At 54.4% G+C, this 23,657-nt stretch overlaps 1 protein-coding gene across 10 annotated transcripts in view; it reads right to left on the bottom strand.

Moving 5' to 3' along the window:
- The window catches only part of MSI2 (musashi RNA binding protein 2), a 346,479-nt gene that overhangs the window by 6,230 nt on the left and 316,592 nt on the right, over nt 1-23,657 (bottom strand). For 8 of the 10 annotated variants that reach the window (XM_023759582.1, XM_023759583.1, XM_023759585.1 and 5 more), the window contains 3 exons: nt 22,733-22,795; nt 3,161-3,369; nt 1,157-1,229 (listed from right to left, as the gene is read on the bottom strand). In XM_023759582.1, the coding sequence (XP_023615350.1) occupies nt 1,188-1,229; nt 3,161-3,369; nt 22,733-22,795 (314 nt within the window). In that variant the 3' untranslated portion in view covers nt 1,157-1,187. The remainder of the gene's footprint in view (nt 1-1,156; nt 1,230-3,160; nt 3,370-22,732; nt 22,796-23,657) is intronic. The other 2 variants (XM_006095600.3, XM_023759581.1) reach the window with 2 other exon arrangements.

The raw sequence follows: 23,657 nt of genomic DNA, 5'->3' as shown, positions 1-23,657 counted from the left end.
AGCGTCCACACACGGGGTTTATTGGGTTAAGAGAGGTAGTTGAGTTAGTTGAGGTGATTCCTTAGCAGCAACGTTAGAGAAATCCAAGAGAAATTTATGGAGCTCAACTCAGCTTGGCCCCCCTCTATGAGAGAGGAATCCTATGGACTACAAACCAGTGGCAACCACCTCCAGCCTGGCTCCTCCTACGTCCCGACTCCCGGAGTGGCAGGCGCTCAGCCCGGCTGGGGCTTTCTGAGTGGGACCCACTCCCAGACTTCGCTTTCACCTCCCTCTTCCCGAGAGAAAGACCCACGTCTCTAGGCCCCCAAACTAACGTGCTGCCGCAGGGCGCACTGGCTTCCCGAGAGCACCCCTCTGGCTTCCTGGTCTTCCCCCCAGAATGGCAGGTTCTCATTTTCAAATGAGAGCGTGACATGAGGCTCCCCCCCGACTGCCCCAGCCTCCCTCTCCTTCACGCCACCCCTTCCATGGCCCGTCAGAGTGATTTAAAAAATGTTTAATTAACTCAAGCTCAGTTTAAAAGGTTAGGAAACTGGCAGGGATCCAAGCCCACGTTACGCAGGTGATATCGTTAATTTAATTTGCTTTTCGAGCGGTAATCTGGATAATTACTCAGTAGTTACTGGAAAAAAATGTTTTCTTTTCACTCAAAGGTGCAGTCTGGCTGTTTGACGGCAGGAACCCCATTGTCTGAGGCCAGGAGCTCTGGGGAGCTGGAAGGCCCAGCACCCCACGAGGTCAGCTCCCCGGGACCCTGGGGGAGGCCTGGCAGGAGCCCCGCGTGTCCCTGCCTCCACTCCCCTGGGACGGGCACAACACGTGATCGCCTTCCAGTTTCCCACACTCTTGATTGTATTTGAAGACAAAGAAAGATGAGGGGTGGGGAAGATGGAGAAAAGGAAGCAAAAGAACCAAACCGAGAAAAAAAGACAGTAAAAAAAAAAAGTGTGTGGGGGGCGTCATGATTAAAGCTGAAGAAAAGAATGAAAGATTCAAAGATTGGATTTTTTTTTACCCCCACCCCTCCAAGAAAGGTCCAGAGAGAGGAGAGAGATGGATGTGATGAGACCGGGCCCGTGCGTACTGCATGCCCAGGGCGCACGCGGTACGGACACGCCCGGCAGGGCGGAGACATATGGCAGAGAAGTAATACCTCAGAGTGAGATGGCAACGAAAGCACCTGCTCAATGGTATCCATTTGTAAAGGCCGTTGCAATCAAAGGTCCCTAAAATTGCACAATTGTTAAGGTCATCAGCACGCTATACATGGGAACAGATTGTCATATTCTGGGAAAGGAAATTATGTCTGGGACTAGACTGTGGTTGCCAGCATGAATATGTAATTCTGAGACACCGTGCCATGAGGGGCCAGGATCCCACCCCGCCGGCCCCGCTCCCACCCCACGCCTGTCTGTGTGCCCAGGGGAAAATCAAGAGCCAGATTCAGAGGGGCGGGTGGTGATGGGAAACGGAGGCTCACGCCCCAAATGAGAGGCGTTGTTGCCCTGAACCCCTGGGAGGGCAAAGATAACAGTGTCTCTGGACTCCCGACGGCTCCAGCTGGGGAGAAAGCAAGTCCTGTGCAGACCAAAGGCGATGCTGTGTGGTTATTTCTGAAAACCAGCACAGCACACAGGTCGGAGAGATCCTGGTGTTCAGGAACAAACAGGGCCCGTGTTTCTGGGTGCTGAGGATGGGAATGAGTTGTGTTCTACGTGGTGAGAGAGGGTCTCCCACATTGATGCAGCTCTCAGCTGAACAACAGTTCTCTGGATTGGGTCCTACAGCTGATCTGAGGGGTTCTGACGCATCAATCTACTGACTTAAGTGATACTGGCTTGGGAGTGGACTTGAACAAGGACCCAGACCACAGAGGCCAGGGCTGGCAGGACTGTGTGTGTGTGTGTGTGTGTGTGTGTGTTTGCACTCAGGGGGGGCAGGAACTCAGAGGCCCTGGTGCCCCAGACTGTCTGCACTTGCTCTGTTCTCCCCAGCGCAGCCCCTGAGGAGGGCTCTCACGACAAGGACAGGAGCTGGGACAGCAGACACTCCCATCTTAGCTCCAAGCCAAACTGCCTCCGAGAGGCCGAGGTTGGCCAGGGCAGAGGTTGGCTGATTTCGTTTTCCAAATGGAAGGGACAGGAGTGAGTGGGCTCAGGCACATTCATGCTCACACACACCGGGAGGGAAAGAACAATACAATCTGAAAATAGCATGCAAATCTGTTAAGCAAATTTCTATGGCCTGGATTAGTCAGATTATAGAACCACAGAGCATTACAAATATCAATGCATTGGGCCTCGGTGGGGAGGGCACAGCTAAAGAACACAAGTGGGAACTTACTTGGAGCCTGGAAACTGTAAGAAACATTAGCAAAGGAAACCTCCCGGGGAGGGGGCCTGCACCTCACGCACCTACGCTGGACCTGGGGCCGGGGGAGGGACTCTACCACTGAGGCTGCTACCTTCCAGTGGGGGCTCCACAGCTCCGAGGTCCCAGCCCACGTGACAGTCTCCCGCAGGCAGAGATCAAGGACCAGGGGCCGATACTGAGGACTGACTATGTGCCACCAGGTGACATACCCTAGTCCCATGGTCGGCAAACTGTGGCTCGCGAGCCACATGCGGCTCTTTGGCCCCTTGAGTGTGGCTCTTCCTAAGCCTTAGGAGTACCCTAATTAAGTTAATAACAATGTACCTACCTATATAGTTTAAGTTGAAAAAATTTGGCTCTCAAAAGAAATTTCAATCGTTGTACTGTTGATATTTGGCTCTGTTGACTAATGAGTTTGCCGACCACTGCCCTAGCCCCATGAATTCTCCGTCCTCTGAGAGAGACACACTTATTTTTGTTTTGCAGCCAGGGAAGTGGTGGGTCATATAAGTGGCTCAAGGTTGCATGGGCTGAAGGTGATGGTGTGGTGCCCTGAGCCTGCCCTGCCCACGCTCCTTCCACTCCATCATGGGGCGCGGCCCACAGGCGCTCCGGTCACATCTGAATGGAGGAGCTTCAGCCCTAGGTGGCTGAAATGACGTGGATGGGGACCCACCACCCTCTCCTTGGCTTCCAACTCTGGGCTTTCCCGGCACACCCTCCCCATGGGCCACAGAAGATGGGCAAGAAGGAGACAGGAAGGCAGGGGAAGGAAGGTACTTACAGCTATGCCGTGGCCGAAGCCAGAGCCCGGCTGTGGGCTGGCCGCACTTATGTAATTCCCCACTCCGGAGTCCTGGCTGGCAGGGCCGTAGAGATCGGCGACAGGTCCTGGGCTGTTGGCCCCCGGGAAGCCTCCGGGCCGCGCCGGGTTGGAGCCTGCCGGGGAAGCGGGCGCGCCAAAATTCGGTTGAGCACTGTAGCTATTCAGGACTGGTGTGCAGAGAATAGAGCTGGGTATGAGGCCAGAAGCCAGGCATGCACCGGTCATTACAAGCCAAACACTCGAGAAAAACAGCTGAGGCCCAACTTCTAACACTCAACCAAGGCCATGCGAAAACATCAGCAGGGACTCAAGAATACTCAGCCCAGGCTACTACTAAGAAGCTCGGAGCTCCAAAAATATAGAGAATAAAAAAACAATCATTCAACACACTACGGCAATCCACCGGAGGGTGCTCCACTGCCCACCAATTATCACAATAGAAATAGAGATATATATGGAAGAGAGAGAGAGAGATTTTTGTTCACATCTGATTTGATGCTCATGCAGTCTTGTCTAGGTCTGGGCACGTTGAGACAGCATTCACATCCCATGCAAACTACAAAGGAACTAGTTTTAGACTACACATTGTGTTAATATTGATATTAAAACGTGACAGGAAACAAAGCAATTTGTGTCTAGGAAAAAAAAAAATCTTCGGGGAGGGGGGTTTTTGATTTTTGTTTTTGTTTCACATTTTCTTTTTTTGTTTGTTTTTGGATCCATTAAATGACAATTTGTGTTTTTTGTTTTTTTTTTTAAAAAAAGACAAAAAAGATCTCCATTCTCCATCCCCGCACCCAACCACTTCCCCCCTCCCCACTGGCTACTCCCTCCCCACCCACCCCTCCCATTGATATCCCTGCATGAAAGTCGTCCATACTGAACGTGGTCGGAGGATGGGATATGTCATGGAAAGTCGGGGCATCTCAACAGAACCGGAATGATGGTGGCAGAGGGCTCCCTTCTGGGGTGGAGAGCAGGGGATGGAGGGAGGGGATGGGGTGGGGATGGCAAATCTGGAGGCTGGGGCTGAAGTCGGGTGAATGCCAATGATATTCTACAGGACACCCACACACTCACCTCCTGCAGTAGAAGGAAAGGGGGGATTTAAACTTTTTTTCCTTTTGTTTAAAAAAAAAAGACAGAAATATGAATGCAGAGCATACTGACTGAACCAGTTTATAGCTAAAGCATATCTGACTGAAATGCCTGCTTCCTGTTAGTTCTCTTCAGATAGAAACTCCAGACTGACAATAAGAGCTAGGAATGTACCTTTGTGACAGCAAGTGGGGACTTCGAGCCCCCCATCCCCGGAGTGGTGGGTGAGGGGGAGCAGGAGGAGACACAGCCTGGGGCCCCCCACCCTTAACCTCCCCAAATTCCGTCATTCCCTCCCCAGTGAGAGCCACAGCTGTCAACCAGGTTAATTTTGTCTCATCTTCATGTCCCCTTCGCAGCTTAAACATTTTCTTTTCCAGAATGGGGAAAATTTTTTCTTTTAATTGCAAAAGTTAAGTTCTCATAGATTTTAAAGCTCAAGGTGACCGGGGCTGGCGACTTCTGGGCGACAGCTAACCTGTCTCCAAGAACCAGACCATCTGGGCTCCGTGCGTTTCCACGGCTCCAAGGGGCCGCTCCTCCACATCTTCTCTCTTCTGCCCCCTCAGCATTCCCCTCGCTGCCCGGTGGCCAGCTGCCTCAATGGCAGAAGGAAAGGACATGTGCACCCCCTCTTGGTCATGGCCTTGCCCAGGGGCCTGTGGCTGCAGTCCCTGCTTCTGGTGGGGCTGGAAAAGCCAGAAGTGGATGGATTTTTACCAACCTGTCACCGGGGATGGGAAGAGACTGACTGACCTTGTACCCAAGCCAGACTGGGAGGAGACGGAACAAGAAGATACAAAAGAGACCAAACCAAGCTGCTTGGCTCCTGACTCAGCAGAGAAAAGGGAAGCTGCTACCTGGGATGCCCTCTGGGCAGGAGGCCCCAACGCGAGGCCCCTTGGAAGCTGTAGCCGAGAAATGAATGAACTGGCTGATGAAAAGAACAGGTTAAAGAGAGAGAAAAAAATCACAGAGGCTTAGAGCAAATAAGTGGCTGATTTGGGAATGCTCTGGCAGACAAAAGGGACGGGGCTTTTGAATATAGAAGATTAAGCTTGCAGATAACATTTGTCCTTTCTCACGCAGGGAGGCGAGTTATCAAGCCGAGATGTTCAAAAGGCAGAATTATCTTGGTCTAACACACTTTTTCTCCTCTGGGCTAGGGAAAGTGGAGAGCGCTCAGACCGTGGACTCCTGGGTCACCCAGGCAGCTGACCCCTGTCCTATGCAAAGTAACTAACAAGTGGCTAGCCTGTTCTGTTTTAGGGGTGGGGGGCCAAGTGGAAGATGGATAGATTTTTTTTGGCAGATGAGGATCTAGGAAGACAGTGGGCAGGCTGCGCTGGGAGAAGGGAGCGTGCGGTCTCGGCTCCCTCCAGCAGAGGGAGAACTACCCAGAGACCGATCCACCAGCAGAGGCAGCCTCGGGGACAGGATGCAGTGCGCCCACAGAAGGATGCTGTGCGCCCTCACAAGGATGCTGTCCAGAAACGCCCCCTCCATTGGCTCAGAGACAAGAGGGCTGCAGGTCTTCTTCCCATCCCTGGCTGCCTCCCCCACTCCTGTGTGCCCAGGCCTGCAGCTTAAGAGTTGGTCTGAAGGAAATGTGGCCATAAGCAGCTCTTCTAGGCCCGTATAACCCCTCCCCTGCTCAGCCATCTCCCATCAAGTGGCACTAAAGGCGCCGTATAGAATGCAGCTTTAAAACCCCAAGCCCCCTACTGTCACATACACTTGCTGCTCACAATGCCCGAGGCCCATCTCAAAGCCACCAGCCAGGGGCGACGACTGGGCATAGTCGCAGAGCAAGAAGCAGCCAGTTCTGGGCGGGTCTCCTTTCTCCAGGCTTCTGGGCAGTGGGACCTGACCCATCAATGGATGGGGGCATGGAGGAGACGTGCCCGTGTTCCAGCCAACAATTCCCTCCCTCCCTCCCTCCGCGTGTTAAAGTCCCCAAACAAGCCCTCCGGAGTCCCAGGCATCCTGGGAAAGGGCTCTGGCTGCTGGGGGAGAGTGGGGACCGCCGCTTCGCAAGCAAACTTCTCAGCAGCCGTTGTTTCTGTGGGCAGGTGGGAAGGCCTTAGGGGCAAAGTGGTTTCCTTCTCTGGGGAAGTTCCTACTGAACGCTGGCTGGCTCCACAGGAAAGGGGGTTACCTGAGGACCCCTCTCCCTCTGAGCTATGACCTCGAGAGGAGAGGCAGGGGGAGAAAGCACGAGGCCGAGGTCCTGACCTGGGTGTGTTTTCTGTGAAGGCACCTCAGCTCTCTGTCTTGATGGAGGGCACTGCTCCCCAGGCACCAAGACTCATTTCGAGGGGCCAGAAATGGTCCCACACGCTAGGGTCGCGTCAGGAAAAGGGGGTGGCACGTCTTTCTTAACAGGCAAGGGCACCTTGCTACTGGCTTGGTGGAGTATGCGTGTGCGTGTGTGTGTGTGTGTGCGTGTGTGTGTAGGGTCTCAGTACATGTTGCTGAAAATAGTGCTGAGATTCAGATATGGGACATTATGATTCCTGTCTCAGAAGAGGACAATGTCTTGCAAACACCTGGCATTTCTGTAGAAAAGGTGTGAGTATTAAGGCGTTGGGCCAAGCCCTGCCCCGGGCTGGTAGTTTGGGGGCTCACTGTGGGGAAGAAGGGTTGTTGCTCCATCAGCTGCTCTGGGCAGCACCCGCAGTAGTGGTTTAATCCTGGGCAGGTTCCTCTTCACCCCTCACCCCTGTGCACCAGCACCTTCTGTGCTTTATTTGTCCAGCTGGTAAGCGCAGGGATGCAGCTGTGATGTAGAGAGAGGGGGCACTGGACTTGGAGTCAGAAGACCCGAGTGTGACCCTGGCCCTGACCTTGGGGTCAGATCCTCACCCGCCAGAGTCCTGGTCTGTGAGTACCGCCCGCCTTCGTCAGCCTGACTCTCAGCGGGAAAAACAGAAAGCGCTCTGTAACTTGTCAAGTTTAAAAACAAATACACCTATTTTTGAAATAATGGTGTATGCAGAGCCCAACAAAACAGGTACTATGTGCAGATTTAGGAAAATCTGATATAGGAAAATACAATTCACTTGCCATACAAATCAGGGGGTGATTTACGAAAGGATCCGATTCGTCCACCTGGTGCATGTAATCATCTCGGATCTGAAGAAAGGACTCCGGGGGGTGGCGGGCAGGAAAGCAAGGACACTAAATCCCACCGAGGCCAGCAAGAGGGAATACATTTGAAGGAAAGTTGGAGGCATTTTGCCATTGAATAACAGAAGGAACTTCTTGCCTGTGCAGGAAAAAAGAACACTCGGACCCAGGAAAGCCAGGGAATCTTATTCCTGAGGCCTTGACAAGGGGCTATCCTGCAGGCTTAGACCCTCAGCTGGACCTCACTTACTAGCAGATCAAAGCTGGGGCACCTCTGTCCTCGGGGTTTGGAGGCAAGCCCGGGGGATGACTGCCTTCCGTCTGGCACATAGTCTGCCCACCTGGGCTCTGAAGGGGCTGGGCCGAGAGTGGAATTAGTCATGGGGGTAAGGGAGGTCCTGGGAGAGGGCAGTGAGTCCAGACAGCCTGGCTGTAGGTCTAGGAAAGGTAGGGGAGTCCAGCTATTTCTGTATGGCCTCTAATGAATGCCCCTGGGCCTGAGGCTGCGCGGGGCACCCCTGGGAGGGCACTTGTAGCTCTAAGGCCTGAAAAGGGGGTGATTACTGACCCAGAGAAAGGAACTGCTTACAGATGACCCCGGCCCACATACCGGAGACAAGCCAGGGCCCTGCCAGGTCCCAGCCTTGGACCCAGGTCCTGGTTTGGTGGGTGTCCCATTTCCCCAGAGGGCAGGGCCAGCCCTCAAGACAACGTCAGTCATTTGCTTTGTGACTTATCTGCTGCTGCCAGGCTCAATCTCGGGCAGGCGGCCCTGGTGGCCCCTGCACATGTCTGGGACCGAGTGTGTGCTGCTCAGAGCGGGGCAAATGCAACGGTGGCCCGTCCTCCCCGGTCCAGTTCAGAAGGTGATGTACTGACCCATTCCCTCCCTCAGCCCCCAACACAGTGAGGACTGGGAACATAAGCTCGTGTGGTATTCTTGAGGCCAGGGCTGTGTTAACTCACTGGATTTTAGGAGTTTGTTTGTTGTTTTAGAGAATTTAAAAAACTGACTGGAAAAGGGATGACCAGAGGGGCTATGCTGATAGGCTGAGGCCAGAGTCACTATCCCTCCGACGCTCACCTCTGACTTGTCGATATCGTGCTTCTATCCACCCGTCTGAAAACTCCACGGCACAGAGGCTGTCTCCCCTATTAGCAAGGGACCCCTCAGGGCAGGGTGTGTGGACAGGTGGGCGCTCAGGGTCTCAAGGGACCCTGTTCTCCAAAGCCAGAGCGACCCACCCCTCTTCCCCCACGACACCCGGGCCTCAGTGGACGCGGAGTCCAGAATGCCAGCTGGCTGTCAACAGTGGAGACCCGCATCGTCCCTCTTCACCAGCCACTCCTTACGTGGGGGCTCTGAAGAATGGCAGCTGGGCACCCCAGGGGAACAGAGTTGGGGACCCCACTCTGCAGTCTCCTTACTGTGCCCTCTGAAGGCAGTGCCACTGTGAACGCAGAGGACCAAATGGGAGAGGCCACCATGAAAAGGTAAACCTGCTCCCGATAAGGAAGGAGAGACCTCGCCGTGGGTCTCGAGCAGAGCGTGGGGGGGGTGTCCACTCCAGCAGCCCGGCCAGCCACTAGGTCCCAGCCATCCTTCGAGAGCTTAGCCTGAGGGTGGGAGGTGCAGACAGAGAGGGCCGGCAATTACATGCAGCCTGGAAACCCTGTATGACACACTCAATTAAAATCGAACCAGCTCCGGGACCCAGATGCAGGGACAATCAATTTTATATACAGTAATTTCTTAAGCTCTGATGAAAGTCTATTTCAGAAGGAAAAGAGAAGAAACACTCTAAAACGGGGCAAGGATGAGGAGAGCACGGCAATGATAGTTCTTTTTCCCTGTCTCCATATCCAAACAGATATGCCACCGAGAGGTACACACCCGGCCTGGAACCAACAAGTCTCGACAAATCCAGAGACGCCTGGCTTATCGCAAACCCGGCACAGCACACAGGGAGTGTTTGCTCATTCGCTGGCTGACAGGGGAGCCGGCGTCACATAAACACTCCAGCTGTCAGTTACGGTGGTGCCAGTCTCAGAAGACTGCAGTTCCTGTTTGTTCTCTCAAAAGCTAACCAGCTTCAGACGGCTCTGGCTGATGCTGTGTCTGCCGGCTAACGCTGGCGTCTCTCCAGCGGGGACGTGATGGACAGCGGACCCTCGGACTTGGGCCTAATGCAGTGATGGTGAACCTGACACGCGTGTCAGAGGTGACACGCGAACTCATTTTTTTGGTTGATTTTTCTTTGTTAAATGGCATTTAAATATATAAAATAAATATCAAAAATATAAATCTTTGTTTTACTATGGTTGCAAAGATCAAAAAATTTCTATATGTGACACGGCACCAGAGTTAAGTTAGGGTTTTTCAAAATGCGGACACGCCGAGCTCAAAAGGTTCGCCATCGCTGGCCTAAGGACTTTGAAGAATGGTCCAAGCTTCTGGTGAAATCTCACTCCCCTGAAGAGATAACTTCACTCCCGCCTGGCTGTACACCGCCCCCCCCATCCCGTGTTAGCGTGAACCCGGAGGTCCCCCCGCCACTCAGACCACTGCGGGGAGAAGGCTCCAAACGCTGGAGTGGGCCCACCCAGGAGGCTCTGTGGCCGGGACCATGTGCTTCATGTTGAGGGACAATCTCAACAGGAAACAGCTCCTTCTCCGCCCATCTTGGTGCTCTTTTGTTATGGGCCCTGATTTGGGTCTGTGGGTGTGTCTCCTCCTCAGAATCACCGTCCCAGTCCCCGTTGGTTAGGGAGGTGGTGATGGGAGGAGGGGTCAGCGGCTGGTGGCCATCGGTAGACATTCTCGAGATGGGGCAGCCTTGAAGGGCCTGGGCCTGGTGGCCAAGGAAACCAGGCTTTTGTCATGAGGGCAAAGAAGGAACGTTCTGGAGCCACGGTGAGGCTCCCATTCCTCCCAGACCCAGGGGTCCTGGGGGACAGAGCTTGTTTGCATGTGTCTAAGGAATGAGGGGAGAGGGGCCCCAGGAAAGGCAAGACCACGATGCGAGGCTGAGGCTGTGTGACCCTCCCTCTGCCGCTGTGAACTGTCTGCCGGGGCCACTGCATCTCCAACGAAGGAACCTCAGCAGGCTGCCCCGCTCGGGTCTTCAGTCTCAAATGAAAGGTGGGGTGCCTGACCCCGTTCAGGGGGTTTCAACAGCGCCTCCGCCCTGAGCCTCTAAAGTGCTTGGGAAGACGAGGGGAAACCAATCCGGGAGACAAATATTTATGATTTGGCTGAAGCAGGTGGTGTTTTAACACTCACATCCTGCTGCCTGTTCTCTAAATTAACAGGTTTCAGATTCCAAACCCACGCAGGTTAGAACTTGCAAGGAGCAGCAGATGGAGAGACCCACCCGAAACCAGCAGCCCCCACGACATGCGTACTGAGCCGCCCAGCAGCTGCACACACAGCCCTGGGGAGGCAGGTGCCGCCTCCATCACAGTCATCTAGGCAAAGGCGGGGTGGGGGTGGGGGGTGAGAGGGTGGCCACCACGGTGACGACAGAGCCTTTGCTTCCCCATCCACCCCCCACCCCGACCTGAGAATCACCAGGAAATAAAGGCAGCGAGTGTGGTGCCCACTGGTGACCCCCTTTCTCTCTCCCGAACAGTGGGGTGGCTCCAAGCATCTCCTAGTTCAATCCGAGAATGCCTGACCGGTGACTGCCCGTGTCCCTGAGGCACGTCCACCTCCATCTTTTCAAAAAAGCAACCAGTCTGCTTCCCCCATGAGTACCCGGCGGCCCTCCACGCTCCTGCGCCGTGCGCTCCCTCACTAACTCCCACCCTGCCTGCCCCGGCCAGAGGGGCCGGAGCTTGCTTGTGTTTTGTAAGTGACACTGTCAGCCCAGCATCCGTTTTCCCAGACTATGTGCTATTGCTAAATGAAAGCACAATGAAATCTGGCAAGAGCTGCGTATCAGACTGGGGGCTCCCGGAGCCAGGGCCATGCCTGCTGCATGAGATGGGGACTGCGTCTCTCCAGTGGACCAGACCACCTTCCTTCATGCCACGTCCTGGAGAACGAGGCTGAGCGTGCAGTACGTTGCTGGGAGCAAGGTGGGGTGGAGAGAGCACTGCCCAGAGAAAGGAAGCCCTCCCATGCCTAAGCCCTCGCAGAGACCCCTCTAGAAAGTGGGGTCTTTCTGCAACCAGAGGGCTGACCCCAGCCCCAAAGACCACTCTGTCCTGCGGAGGGCAGTCCTGTGGGAGCTGGAAGGCCCTAGGACCCATCAGTATGTACTGCCCAATCCCGCTGCATGGACACTGGCTGCCTGGGCCTCAGCAGCCGGGGGTGGGAAGCCAGAGGGGCAGCCCCTTGAGGACCTGTACAAAAGGCTTTCCACTCGAGCAGCCCGTCTTTAATGATTATAAAGGCACAGGAGTTTAATCCATTTTTGATGGAAGCGCTAATAGCTCTGTGTCCTTGAAGTTCAAAGCGGGCGCATACGTGTCACTAATTAGCTAAGCACGGAGCCATTCAGCTCCCTCTCATGTTTCTAATTAGGTCTTTAATAACAAACAAACTCTGACCTTACAGAAAGGCCCCCATTCGTCAGACAGTCAAGGAGGACGGCTGCTCCCCTCTTTATGGGGGATCCAGCACCTCTGCCTCTCTGGGTACATGCCTTTACTCTCAGACGGCTGGTCCTTGAGGCAGGCAGGAGAACTGTCTGTGAGCGCAAAGACCCTTTCCGCTCACCTGGGAGGCGGGCTTTCTGGCTGGAAAAACCAATGACTGGCAGGAGAACTGTCTGTGAGCGCAAAGACCCTTTCCGCTTACCTGGGAGGCGGGCTTTCTGGCTGGAAAAACCAATGACTGGCAGGAGGGTCCTGGGCTCCAAGGCCTCCGGCTCAGGCTCCCAGACCAGCTGTCCTGCTGTTACGGAGGTTGGGGCCAGCGGCCGGCTTGCCTCTGTTTACCAGCTTCTAAGGTAGGGATGCTGGTGGCCAAGTCACAGAAATGCTGTGAGGCTCTATACCTGGCAAGAACTTGGTGGAACTTGAGTCCACAGCTACGCACTGGACTTGCCTGGGAAGCTTTCACTATGACTGAAGACTGGGGCCCACCCTGGTAGGTTCTGATTCGATGGGTTTGCAGTATGGCCTGGGCACTAGGAATCTTCAACACTCCCCAGGTGATTCTAACACGCAGCCAAGTTCAAGAACCACTGCATTGCCCTGGCCAGTGTGGCTCAGTTGGCCATACATCATCCCATACATCAAAAGGTCATGGGTTCGATTCTTGGTCAGGGCACATACTCAGTCTGCAGGTTCGATCCCTGGTTGGGGTGCATGCAGGAGGCAACCGATCAATGTTTCTCTCACATCGGTGTTTCTCTTCCCCTCTCTCTAAAATCAGTAAAAACATATCCTCAGGGGAGGACTAAAAATAAGTAAATTTAAAAAAATAGCTTAGTTTATTTAAAATAATAATAAAAAAAGGACCACTGCATTGCCCCTCTCTCAGAGCTGATTTGGTCCACAGCAGCAGCTATGAGCAGGTCCACCTGCACTAATGAGGACCACCTAGAGCCAAACCCTAAAGCAGCGGTTCTCAACCTGTGGGTCGCTACCCCTTTGGCGGTCGAACGACCCTTTCACAGGGGTCGCCTAAGACCATCCTGCAATCAGATATTTACATTACGATTCATAATAGTAGCAACATTACAGTTATGAAGTAGCAACGAAAATAATTTTATGGTTGGATCACAACATGAGGAACTGTATTTAAAGGGCCAGAAGGTTGAGAACCACTGCCCTAAAGGTTTAATCAACCCTAAAGGTTAATCAACCACACCCAAGGGGGGGAAATCTGATTCTAGGTTTTTGGTTTCTGTTTTTTGTTGTTTTGTTTTTGTTTTTGGTTTGGTTTATTTTTTTAAACCAATACACAATTTTGGAACGGTTTCTGCCCTCTCATTGCCTTCATGCACAAAAAACAAAACAAAACAAAATAAATAACAAACAAACAAACAAACATGACTGCTGTTTTCCAATGTATCCCCACCAACCTGCCTCATCACTTGGAAGTCCCTGGCTTTCTCTAGCCACTCCTCTCAGATCTCAGGCACTGACACTGTCACCCTGTTCACCCCCAATGACAAAGGGATCGAGAGCTTTGGTAAGAGAAGCAATGCAGAGCTATAGACTGAATGGTCGCCAAGAACCCTTCAGTCTGAAATTCTTTGCCAACAAAATCACCCAGCTCTCCGTGGCAGAAGCCTGACTGGAACCAAGTCTTCCAATTCCCTATACTTCCTTCTATGCTCTTATCCTCTTCCTTTCCCAGCCCACCCCCCTCCCTTAAAGCTGCTTATCACCCTTATCTGATTAAGCCACCAGGCACCCTCCCCCTAGGAAGGGTAAGGGATATGAGAGAAACTTCCATCCCCAAAGCCAGGGCACAGGAAGACATGGGCCAAATCCCTGAACGCTGGGTAACTTTCCAGCAAGTCATTTCCAAGCCAGGTTTGTTTCTCTTCAAGCCAGCTGAGCGGGGAGACATCAAAATGTCTGCAGCTACCTCAGTGGAAGGTTTAAAGACTATTTTGTGTACCCAGAAAAGTCAAATAACATGGCCAAGAATACACAGCGAAACTGGACAAGGGGTTTTCTCCAACATCAGCCCATGTTTTCTGGTTTTGCTGCTGTGTTTCTGGTGTTTTTTTTTGGAGGCTGGGTTGACATTGCCAGACCTTTCCCTGGGTAGGTGCCTAGCGGATCCCCTGAATCCAGGGCATCCTAGGTCCTGTGTGTCTGTGAGGCTGAGCCTCTCTTTCTTGCCCTCCAGACCAGGAAAGCCGACCCTCTGCAGGCCACAGTCAGAAATAACTTCCAGAAAAAGGGGGGCGGGGGCTGGACAGCCTTTGCCTCCCACAGTGGGCTCTACCGCATGCACACAGGTTTACATTAATTGTTTACCACATACCTGGACAGACCATTTTATTAATATTAATAAGTAACCAGGAACAAAGGGCCTCTTTATTTTTAGCTCTCTCTAATTGCGTAGTAATTACTCATCTACAAAACAAATGAGCCCCTGCTCCTGGTTGCCATGGTACCAGGAGCCCAGCCTCTCTCTGCAGGACGATTGGCCGAGGAGCCCACTGCTCCCGCCTCCGGCCGCGCCCTTCCCCAGCCATTGGCCTAAAGCAAAGCCCCAGCAACTGGGCAGCCAATCACCTCCCAGGGCTAGGCTTCCCAGCGACCTTCCAGATTCAGGCCTCACAGCTCACAGGAAGGGATGTTGACATCCCTCTGGAGAACGTCAGTCCAGCCCAGAGAGGCTCTCCCTTGCTCCGTCACCTAATTTCTTTTGGGCAGTAGCTAACTTCCTCCAGTCTTGTTTTGGCTAAAGGCTCCTTTCAAATAATCATCTTTAGGTTGGCTCTCTTACCGGACCACACCTTCTCTGGGCCTCCTTTGTCTGAAAGGATTTAGGGACCAGAAGTCAGATTAGAAATGTCAGCCAAAGCCAGACAGCACCATGACGTTAAGTCTGCAACAGCAGGAGCAAGTGCAAAAAATACATATGCCACCAGAGGCCTCTTGCAAATGAGCTTGAGTTCTCTCCTCCCCCAAGGATATGGAGAATCCAGTTGATGGCAGCGGTGGATTTTTGTCAGGTGTATGTTTTAAAGGTGCAGAGCTTTGCTCAGGCATCACAGGGCTGGTATGACGGAGCTCCGTTGACGGTGGCCCAGAGCACAGATCTGATGAGACAGACCTAGACTTAAATCCTGTCTCTGCCGCCTCAGATAAGCTATCTAAGCCATGGTTTTTAAATCTTTAAAATGGGAATGATGGTGCCCACTTCATAGGGTTCTGAGAATTAAAAGGGATAAGGCAGGTGGGCTTGGCACAGTACTTGCTTCACTCATAATACGTCTGAGTTATTAATATATTAGTATTATCATTATTTTATTAAAATTGGCTGGGAAGTGTCTCTAGCATCCTATCAACCACATGCAAGAGATCGTTCTCTTAAGGAATCTCCCAGGTGGGTGTGAATTTTGAGAGCTTCCAATACGTCTGGCAATAAATCCCCTAGCACAGTGGTTCTCAACCTTCTGGCCCTTTAAATACAGTTCCTCATGTTGTGACCCAACCATAAAATTATTTTCGTTGCTACTTCATAACTGTAATGTTGCTACTGTTATGAATCGTAATGTAAATATCTGATATGCAGGACGGTCTTAGGTGACCCCTGTGAAAGGGTTGTTCGACCACCAAAGGGGTGGCGACCCACAGGTTGAGGAAGCATATTTAACCCGGCTGGGCTGGGTTTCTGAGCCCCAAGTACTCTGACCCAAAGCCCAGGACAGTGCCTGCCACATATAATCATTATTGCTGCTATGCACATATAAACATCTGCTGAATTAAACTCCATCGCAGATGTACCCTGGGTCCAGATCTAAAACCTACGTCTGGAAGTCAGGCTGTGAGGTCCTAGAGCCCGAGTCCTCGGCTGGCACAGTGCTGGCAGCTCAGACATCCTGCATTCCTGCACATGCACGGCGTCCGGGCGGCAGGTGAGTCCTGCATGAACTAACACGGCTCTTCCATGGGGCTGCTTAAGGGAGGCCAAAGACTGGAGGTTCAAATCCAGGTTCTTCCTCTTTGACCAAAGCCTCGCTCCTCAGGTAACCAGCTGTGTGATAAGTCAGGTAACCGTTCTGCGGCCCAGCCTTCTCATAAAAACACACCTGTAAAACCAGGCCCAAAACTGCCTTCCTGCCTGTCTCATGGGGTAGTTGCAGCAACAGACCTAACAGTCTAAGCTCAGCAGAAACATAAGGAACCACAATGCACCAGGCATGTGCTCCTTTGATGACTCTCACCCACATGGGGTTGCACCAGCTTTGGGGCTCCCAGACTCTACAGTGCTCCCACCCAGCCCAGGGTGCAAGGAGGGGGTCCCTCTAGCCCTCTCTCTTGTGCCCTAAGGAACCATCTCACTTTCCACTCCTCCTTCTGAGCCACCATGAGAGTGGGGACCCAACCCGCTCGGGGGGCAGGCACGGACGGATGCGTCACCCACTGAAAAGAATTCCACTGATTTAAAAGACCGTTAATATTCCCCCACTCCACTCACTTTAGGATTAACTTATACTTAGGTCTGGGCTTCTTTGCTAGTTGCTAATTGTACTAGAGTTGATTTATCAAGTGCATGGCTTTTCTATTACAAAATTATTGATTAGAGTTGATGTATTTTATCCTCAACAGGGTTGGTCCGAAAGCCCTTGGAAAATGAATGAGGCTGAGGTCAGGGACGGGTGGCTTTGCGCGTTATTATAAACTCACCGGGGTTACCGAAATCCAATGCTGGACTCTTTAAGGGGAAAACCCTGGCTCTTCCAGAAACGAAGACTGTAACGACACACTGAAAAACAAGGGGCCCACCCCCGGGACAGAAGGCAGTGGATGGGAGATGCGTGTTCAGAAGGTCTTTCAGGTAAGTCTGGCTGGTTGCTGCGGCTGATCCCAGCGGGTCCCAGATGGGCTCTCGCCCTGGGCTACTGCGCTGGCTGTACTCCACGGCCACAGGTGTGGTTCTATCCCAGCGAGAGGGTGTCCCCAGGACCCTGCCCACGCATGGGCCATCGTGGGGTCACAGCCCCCAGAGAATGCTTGCTGCCAGCACAAGGGACGCTGGATGGGAAAGCGGAGATGGTTTCACAGCCCCCTCCCCCTTCCTGGACACTGGATCCTGCTGAGGGAGGTGCAGGAAAGCCATCCTCAGAAATGAAGGCTGCACACTGATCCATTTCCCGTTTCCAGGGAAGCTGACGGTGCCAGAAACAACGCCTCCGGGGAAGCAGGGGCTTCCAGGGGAAGGGTCTGGATTCTCAGACCAGTGAAGGGAAGAAGCGTTATCTGCCTGCATGCTCCTTGGTGCTTGGCACAGAGCAAACCTTCAATGCGAGCGTGCTGAAAGCAACACCTGGGAACCCTAAAGCTCATGCCGCAACCGATGCAAGTAATTCCTGGATCCCTCCAGCAGCTGGAGGAGCGTGTGTGGGACACCACCGTGCACGCCCCTCACTGGGGACACGCAGAACATCCTGAGCCGGTGGGATGGGCAGGCCTCCCTGGCCAGATCTGCTCTCTTCCCCAAAGCATTTTCTTTTATGGCTCAAGTGAAACTATTCTACGCCCCATTTGAATTTTACTTTTGCTCATTTTAGCTGCTGGAACAGAGACTCTTAGGATGTTCAGTCACAGGACAGCAAAGCCGTTTTCTGAGCAGAGCCAGACCTGGGATTTAGGGCAACAGGGGAGATTTCCTTTTGTCCCCACTCTCTTCTCCTGCTCCTCAGCCTGGGTCCATCTGTAGCGTCAGCAGCCCAGATGCCCACAGTTCTAGACCTTCCCTCTGCCCACGCCCCACCCTCACGGCCATACCCACACCCATGCAGGTGGAGCCAGAAGGATGGCACATTCCAGATCTCCCTCCCCAGGCCTCGGCCCTCATTCTGGGGCCCACTAGCCTGCTCACCCCTGCCCCTCCCCCAACACCCTCCCTAGCCCCCCGACTGTTCTGCCGACTTCCCCAGCCCTACTTCTCTCCATGAAGCTCCCATTTGGCCCTGTCACTTCACACTCTTGGGGACTTCACGGCTCTGTGAGTTCCTGGGCTACTGTCTCCCACCACAGATGGGGACTCCAAAGGCTCTGAGACCTCCGGCGCTCCTCAATGACTGGTTGTCACAAATAAGGGGAAGGCGGTGTGTCCAAAGATGACTGCGCGTGGCCCTGAGCTGAGGGCAAAGGCAGCAGGACTGGGAAGTCTTCCTGGGGAGATGGAGAAAAACTGGCCTCCTCTCTGATAGTTACAGCAACCCCCCCCCCCCCCCGCCCCGCTGCCGTGCCAATACTCTCCATGCTGGCATGGTCCACTCTCACCCACTCGCCCCACCCCTGAGAGCTCATCTAAAGGCTCTCCTTCCCCTTCACCCGCCGGGAGAACCAATGCCGACCTTCCCTAGGAGCAAACGCATTCCCTGCCTTCACACTGAGGATCTGAAGATCTTGATTCCTGCCCCTACCACAGCCACTTCCCTCCACCCAGGGAGGAGACCACGTCGGCAGGGCTGCCACACGGACCTGTCTCCTTGAAGGGCTGATGTGAGCTGGCAAAGGAGCAGAGGGCTTGGAGGGGCCTTGCTGGTAGCCCCTCAGAAGGAAGAAAAGATCTGCCGTGTTCAAGAACCATACGAGGAAGACAAGAAGAGGAAGAACTGGAAGACTCCTTCTGATCTGGTTCTGTTCTCTCTCACTAGAGTTGGACACGTGACAGAGGCCTCGGTTGGGAAGGCGAGAGCTGAGGGTGGTGACCCAGTTCTGGACTGGGGGAGCAGGGAGTGTGAGGGGAGGTGGTGGTGGCTGATGGCGAGAACATGGATCCAAGCCCCTTGGCGACATTGAAAATATGGAGCCCCTTCTCTTCCTGGCCCCCCACGCTATCCTTCAGACAGCCGTGCCATGCCGCGCTGTCAGAGACCCTGTAATATCAACTCAACAATGCATGTTCTACAACTACGGCTACAGCTACCAGGACATCGACTACAATGCATGCATTTAGTTCAGTCCCACAGATACATACACTCTAAGAACAGGCAGGGAGGTGTGAAATGTTTTACTGGACAACAGGTGTTTTGGAGTCGTAACTAATAAAAAAAAAAAATCGAAAACGAAAGTACAAAAAAAAGACATTTCTCGAGAGTTGGATATGAGTTTGTTTCTTGAACTGTTTCATCTGAACAAGCAAAAACATGCAAACCAGCTGGTACTAACAGGAAGCTGGACACTGAGAGAGGATTAATAGGTGTGGACAAACCTTCCCGCTGAGCGTGCTCAGAAGAGTGTTTGAGAGGAGGTGTGCAGATCCTAGTGTAAGAGAGGCGGGAAAGTATGCCTCAGAGACACTCTCACCGCAGCCCCAACCAAGCAAGAGAAAAGACAACAGAAACGTGACTCTCACACTCACCACCGTCAGGAGCTCATGTTACTACATTGGAATAAAGCTGGCAAGTATAAAGTACAGTAAGGGGTCCTGGCTGGGGCCGGAGGTGGGCTGGGGAGAGGAGGGGGCTCCGAAGCTCTAAGATTGATCCACGGACCCACCCGTAACGCCACCCGGAAATGAAATAGCTGCCAATCCAAACCACTTCCCTCGCCCGTGGGGGGAGTTGTTGGCAAACAGGATTGAGGTCTGGGTGGGACATGATGGGGCCACTGGAACTGAATGAACACGATCAAAATAAACAAACAAACTCTTGACTGAGTACAAGAAAAGATGACATTTCAAACCACCGGGTGAAGATAAAAGAAAAGTGACCACTGATAGTGAAGTTATCTAGGAGTCGGCAGGGACCTCCCCTGGTGGGGTCACCTGCGCCCCGCTCACCTCAGGCCCTGGGTGAATTAGGCAAAGGCGGGCAGGCTGGCCCAGAGGAGCTGGCTGAGGTGGGCGCAGAGCTCAAGGCCCCCTGGACCTCCTACCCTGACACCGAAGCCCTGACCGATTCCAGTTGCCAACCTGAGCCCAATGGAAGCTGCTTCCTACCCCCATGGCCTCGGCAGGTGCTTCCGCCTCAGGAAGCTCCTCCCCCTTTGTCCTAATGAAAGAAAAGGCCCAAACAAAACTGTGGGGCTAGACAAAAAGGAAAGACAAACATAGGGGATGCCTGACCCCTACCCCAGGCCCGAGAGCCCTGGCTTTAAGTCGTCTGCCAGTCCAGCACGGCACCAAGCTCCAGGTCGGTGCCCCACAGCGTCTCCCTGAACCAGCTTCTTCTCAAGGGGATGCAGATGAACTGTGACTCCCTCAATGGCCGAGGCTGCTGGCACTGGTGCTGGCTCAGGAGGCTGAGGGAGCACCCCTACCCTCTGGGGAGGAGCTGGGATGGGGTGCAGGGTTGCAGGCATGGGTGAAGGGAGAACCTGACAATCAGTCCTCAGTGAGCCCCCGCTGGCTGGGCCGATGTGCAGACCCCAACAAGTCTGTGTGGCCCTCTCACACCTGTGCCAAAGTGCCACCGAGGGGCCACTACAGACAGGTACATCGTGGGCTGTCCTGCCAGGTTCGGACTTCAGATCATTTTTAGAAGAGGGAGGGGGTGGTCCTTACAGGCCAACATTCACTGAAAGAAAGAAAGGCAGAGATCTTCCTTCCCCAACCCTGTAACCCTGCTCCAGGGCCGAAGGAAGGGTAGGGGTGGGCCACCCTGTCTATACACGGGCAGGTGCCCTCCACCAGGGAGTGTTCGATTAGGTGGGCACAGGCTAGCCATGCCCCTTGGGCACAGCCCCAGCCCCCAGCCCCAGGCAGCGCTGTGGGGGTGCCTGTAGCTTCCTGGTGGAGCCTGCACTCTGGGGGGCGACACCTCGGAGTTGAGGATTTACTCCTGCTCTACCAGGCTGGTGTGGGGCAGTGGTCGGGGCACACACTCCTGAATAGAGTTCACTAACAGTGCAGCGATGAGCATGGCTGACTTAGGATGGCCTGTGGGAGACTGCGTTCCCGATGGAAATGGCTACAAATAAAACACCACTGATCCTGAAAAAACAAAAGGTGTGGTTGGAGATGGCTCTGACCTGGGGGTTAGGGGTTAGAGGGTGGGTGGGACTCCTGCCTGGCTCGGGGTCTGTGGGAGGTGAGGGTGGCGGCAGGGGGCCCAGACCACGGGGAGACCACTCAGACTCACAAAGAACCCCATGCTGCCCTTTAAACTTGCCATGAAGTCGGGAAGGATGGGGTGGGGAGAGAGGCAGGGTTAATTTCGGGTTAAAGTTTAGTTTCATAATCCAAGTTATAATAAGAAAGAAACTGAACGGAGAAAACAAAACCAACAACACTCAAAAGTCTCGTTTCCTTTTGCTCGTCCCCCCACCAGGCACGGGTAGGGCAGAGGCTCGCTCCTAAAGCACTGAAGTTAAAAATCCAAACAGAACAGGGGGACTCGAGGCAGCTGTGCCCCCCGCCCCAGGGCAGGGGGCGCCCAGGGACGCTGGTCAGAGGGCCAGGGGGGGCCTTTGGAGCCGCGAGGGCGGCCGGATGCTCAGGGAGGGCGCCCAGCTCTCCGCACCTGCTGGCCAGTCTGCCCAGCTCTCTGGCGAACTGCCCTCTGCGGCCCCGAGAACACCCTGGCCCCTCCACATAAATGCCCAGCGGGCGATTCACAGGAGCGCATCCTTTGTAGCTCGAGGCAGTGCCAGTTTGCATGGAACGGATTTTGACTGAGGTTTCTAATGGGCCTCACTGTGCCAGTGTCTTGTCACAGAGGTTTGGGTTTTTGGCATTTGCCCTCTGGGCTTTTAATGCCCCATTTCCCGGTCCCCTCACCAGCACCTCCCTCCCCGCCCGCCTGGGAGCCCTGTAACATCAAACTAATCGTCCCCCTGGATGCTCTGGAGCCCGGTCCACAGGGTGTGGGGGGAGCTGCAAACCACGGTTTAGGAGGAGCAGGGACTCTAGGTGCCCAAGGGGGAGGCGGGGGAGGCCAGGAGCCTCGCTGGGAGGCAGTGGGCATCTGGGGCATCTGGGGAGAGGACCCAAGGCCCTCCTGGGGCCTGGACTTGCCCACGGTGCCCCTGGGAAAATGCTCCCACCTCCCTTGAGGTGTTCCAGACCTCCTAAAAGGCTGGCTTTGGAGACCAAAGGGCCGGGGCAACCTCCTGGGCGAGAAAACCCCGCTTCCCTTGGCAGCCGGAGTCCAGGAGCTCTCTTGTCTCTGCTAAGAGTCTGGGAGGCAGCAGGGACTTCAGGGATTGCAGCTCGTTCGCTGAGGTCAGGGCTGCCCCCAGTTCGGCCTTTGGGAGCTCTGGCCTTTAGCCGGATGGGCAGGCCCACCTGCCAGGGGCAGCAGGACCGAGTGGACTGGCTGCTCCAAGGCCGAGCTCCCCCGTGACAACCCAGACCGCTGGCTGGGTCAGAGACCCGAGGAAAGGAGCCTTTCGAACCAGCAAAAGCCGAGGGAATGACCGCAGGTGCCCGGAAGCCGGCTGTCAGTGAAGGGCTGTCCAAAGCCGAAGAGCAACTCATTTCTCCTTTTTGCAGTGACAGGATAACCATCTACCTTTGGTTTGCAGTCCCGTGACCGACCCCGGCTGGGAGGTGCCCTGGGTGGCAGGGCCTGGCCCGAGCCTCCCTGTCCCGCCCTCCGGGCTGTGGTGAGAGTAGGGGACAGCCGCAGCCACACAGATCCGACAGGGCCTTTACCTTCCCCTGCACACTGGGGCATGCCTGGGAGCCGCCTGTCCCATACACCTTCCTACCTGATCCTCTTGCCGCCGCCACCGCTGCTGCTGCCACTGGTCCGTAAGCCGCTGCTGGGAAGCCTGGCGGAGAGAGAGGCGCTGGAGTCAGGGGGGGTGGGTGGGTTCCTCGCAGGGGCTGTGGGCAGCCCTGTCTCCCAGGCCACCCTCCCCCGCCCTCCACACAAAGGACGGGCCAGCTTCTAGGGGGACACAGATCAGTGGCTTCTCAGGCTTCTGGAAGGCACAGCAGCTGCAGGTGTGTCAGATGCTCACACACCTGTCACCCCGGAAACTGGTTCTAAAAGGCATCCCGGAGGATGAGGAGGCCCTTCTCTGGAGAGCTGGGGCGAGCTCCCTGCCACCTCGGCACTGACCCCTGGCCATTCCCAGGATTGGCCAGAGCAGGACCAGGCATGGCTGGGCTGCCTGCAGGGAGCGTCCGCCCTGAGCCACAGGCAGGAGGCCCTGGGGACGAACAGGCACACGAAGAGGCACCTTGGCCAGGAGATGGCTTAACTCCAGCTGTTTTCCGAAGGCTCTGCAGGTTTGCTGGGCCATCTTAATGCCAGACTTGGTCACGTCAGCCGCATGGCTGCCCTGAGCCTAAGGGGGGGGCGGGTATCCTGGGGGTCTGCTAACCGCGTGTGCATGAAGCCTGCGGTGGGCGGGAGCGTGGGGCCTCGGGAAAGATGCGGAGCGAGCCCTGTGGCGCTCTCTCTCTCTCTGTCTGTCTCTCTCTCTCTCTCTCTCTCTCTCGCGGAGGCAGAGTGGTGGGGATTTAGATCTGGCTCTTATCTAGCCGGCACTGCAGGGCCTCCGGGGGTTTCGATCAAGTGTGTTCTAGAACCTTCTTGAACGAGGCTTATGCTATCGAATACTGCACCAGGAAGCAAGGCTATCCCAGCAACGGGACCAAAAGGACAAGGTGACCCAGTGTGGCGGC

This window comes from Myotis lucifugus, unplaced genomic scaffold (assembly GCF_000147115.1).
Source record: "Myotis lucifugus unplaced genomic scaffold, Myoluc2.0 scaffold_158, whole genome shotgun sequence".
In the NCBI taxonomy this organism is placed as follows: domain Eukaryota; kingdom Metazoa; phylum Chordata; class Mammalia; order Chiroptera; family Vespertilionidae; genus Myotis; species Myotis lucifugus.
The sequence above is the reverse complement of the archived record's forward strand: the minus strand, read 5'-3'. Positions and strand labels throughout refer to the sequence as shown.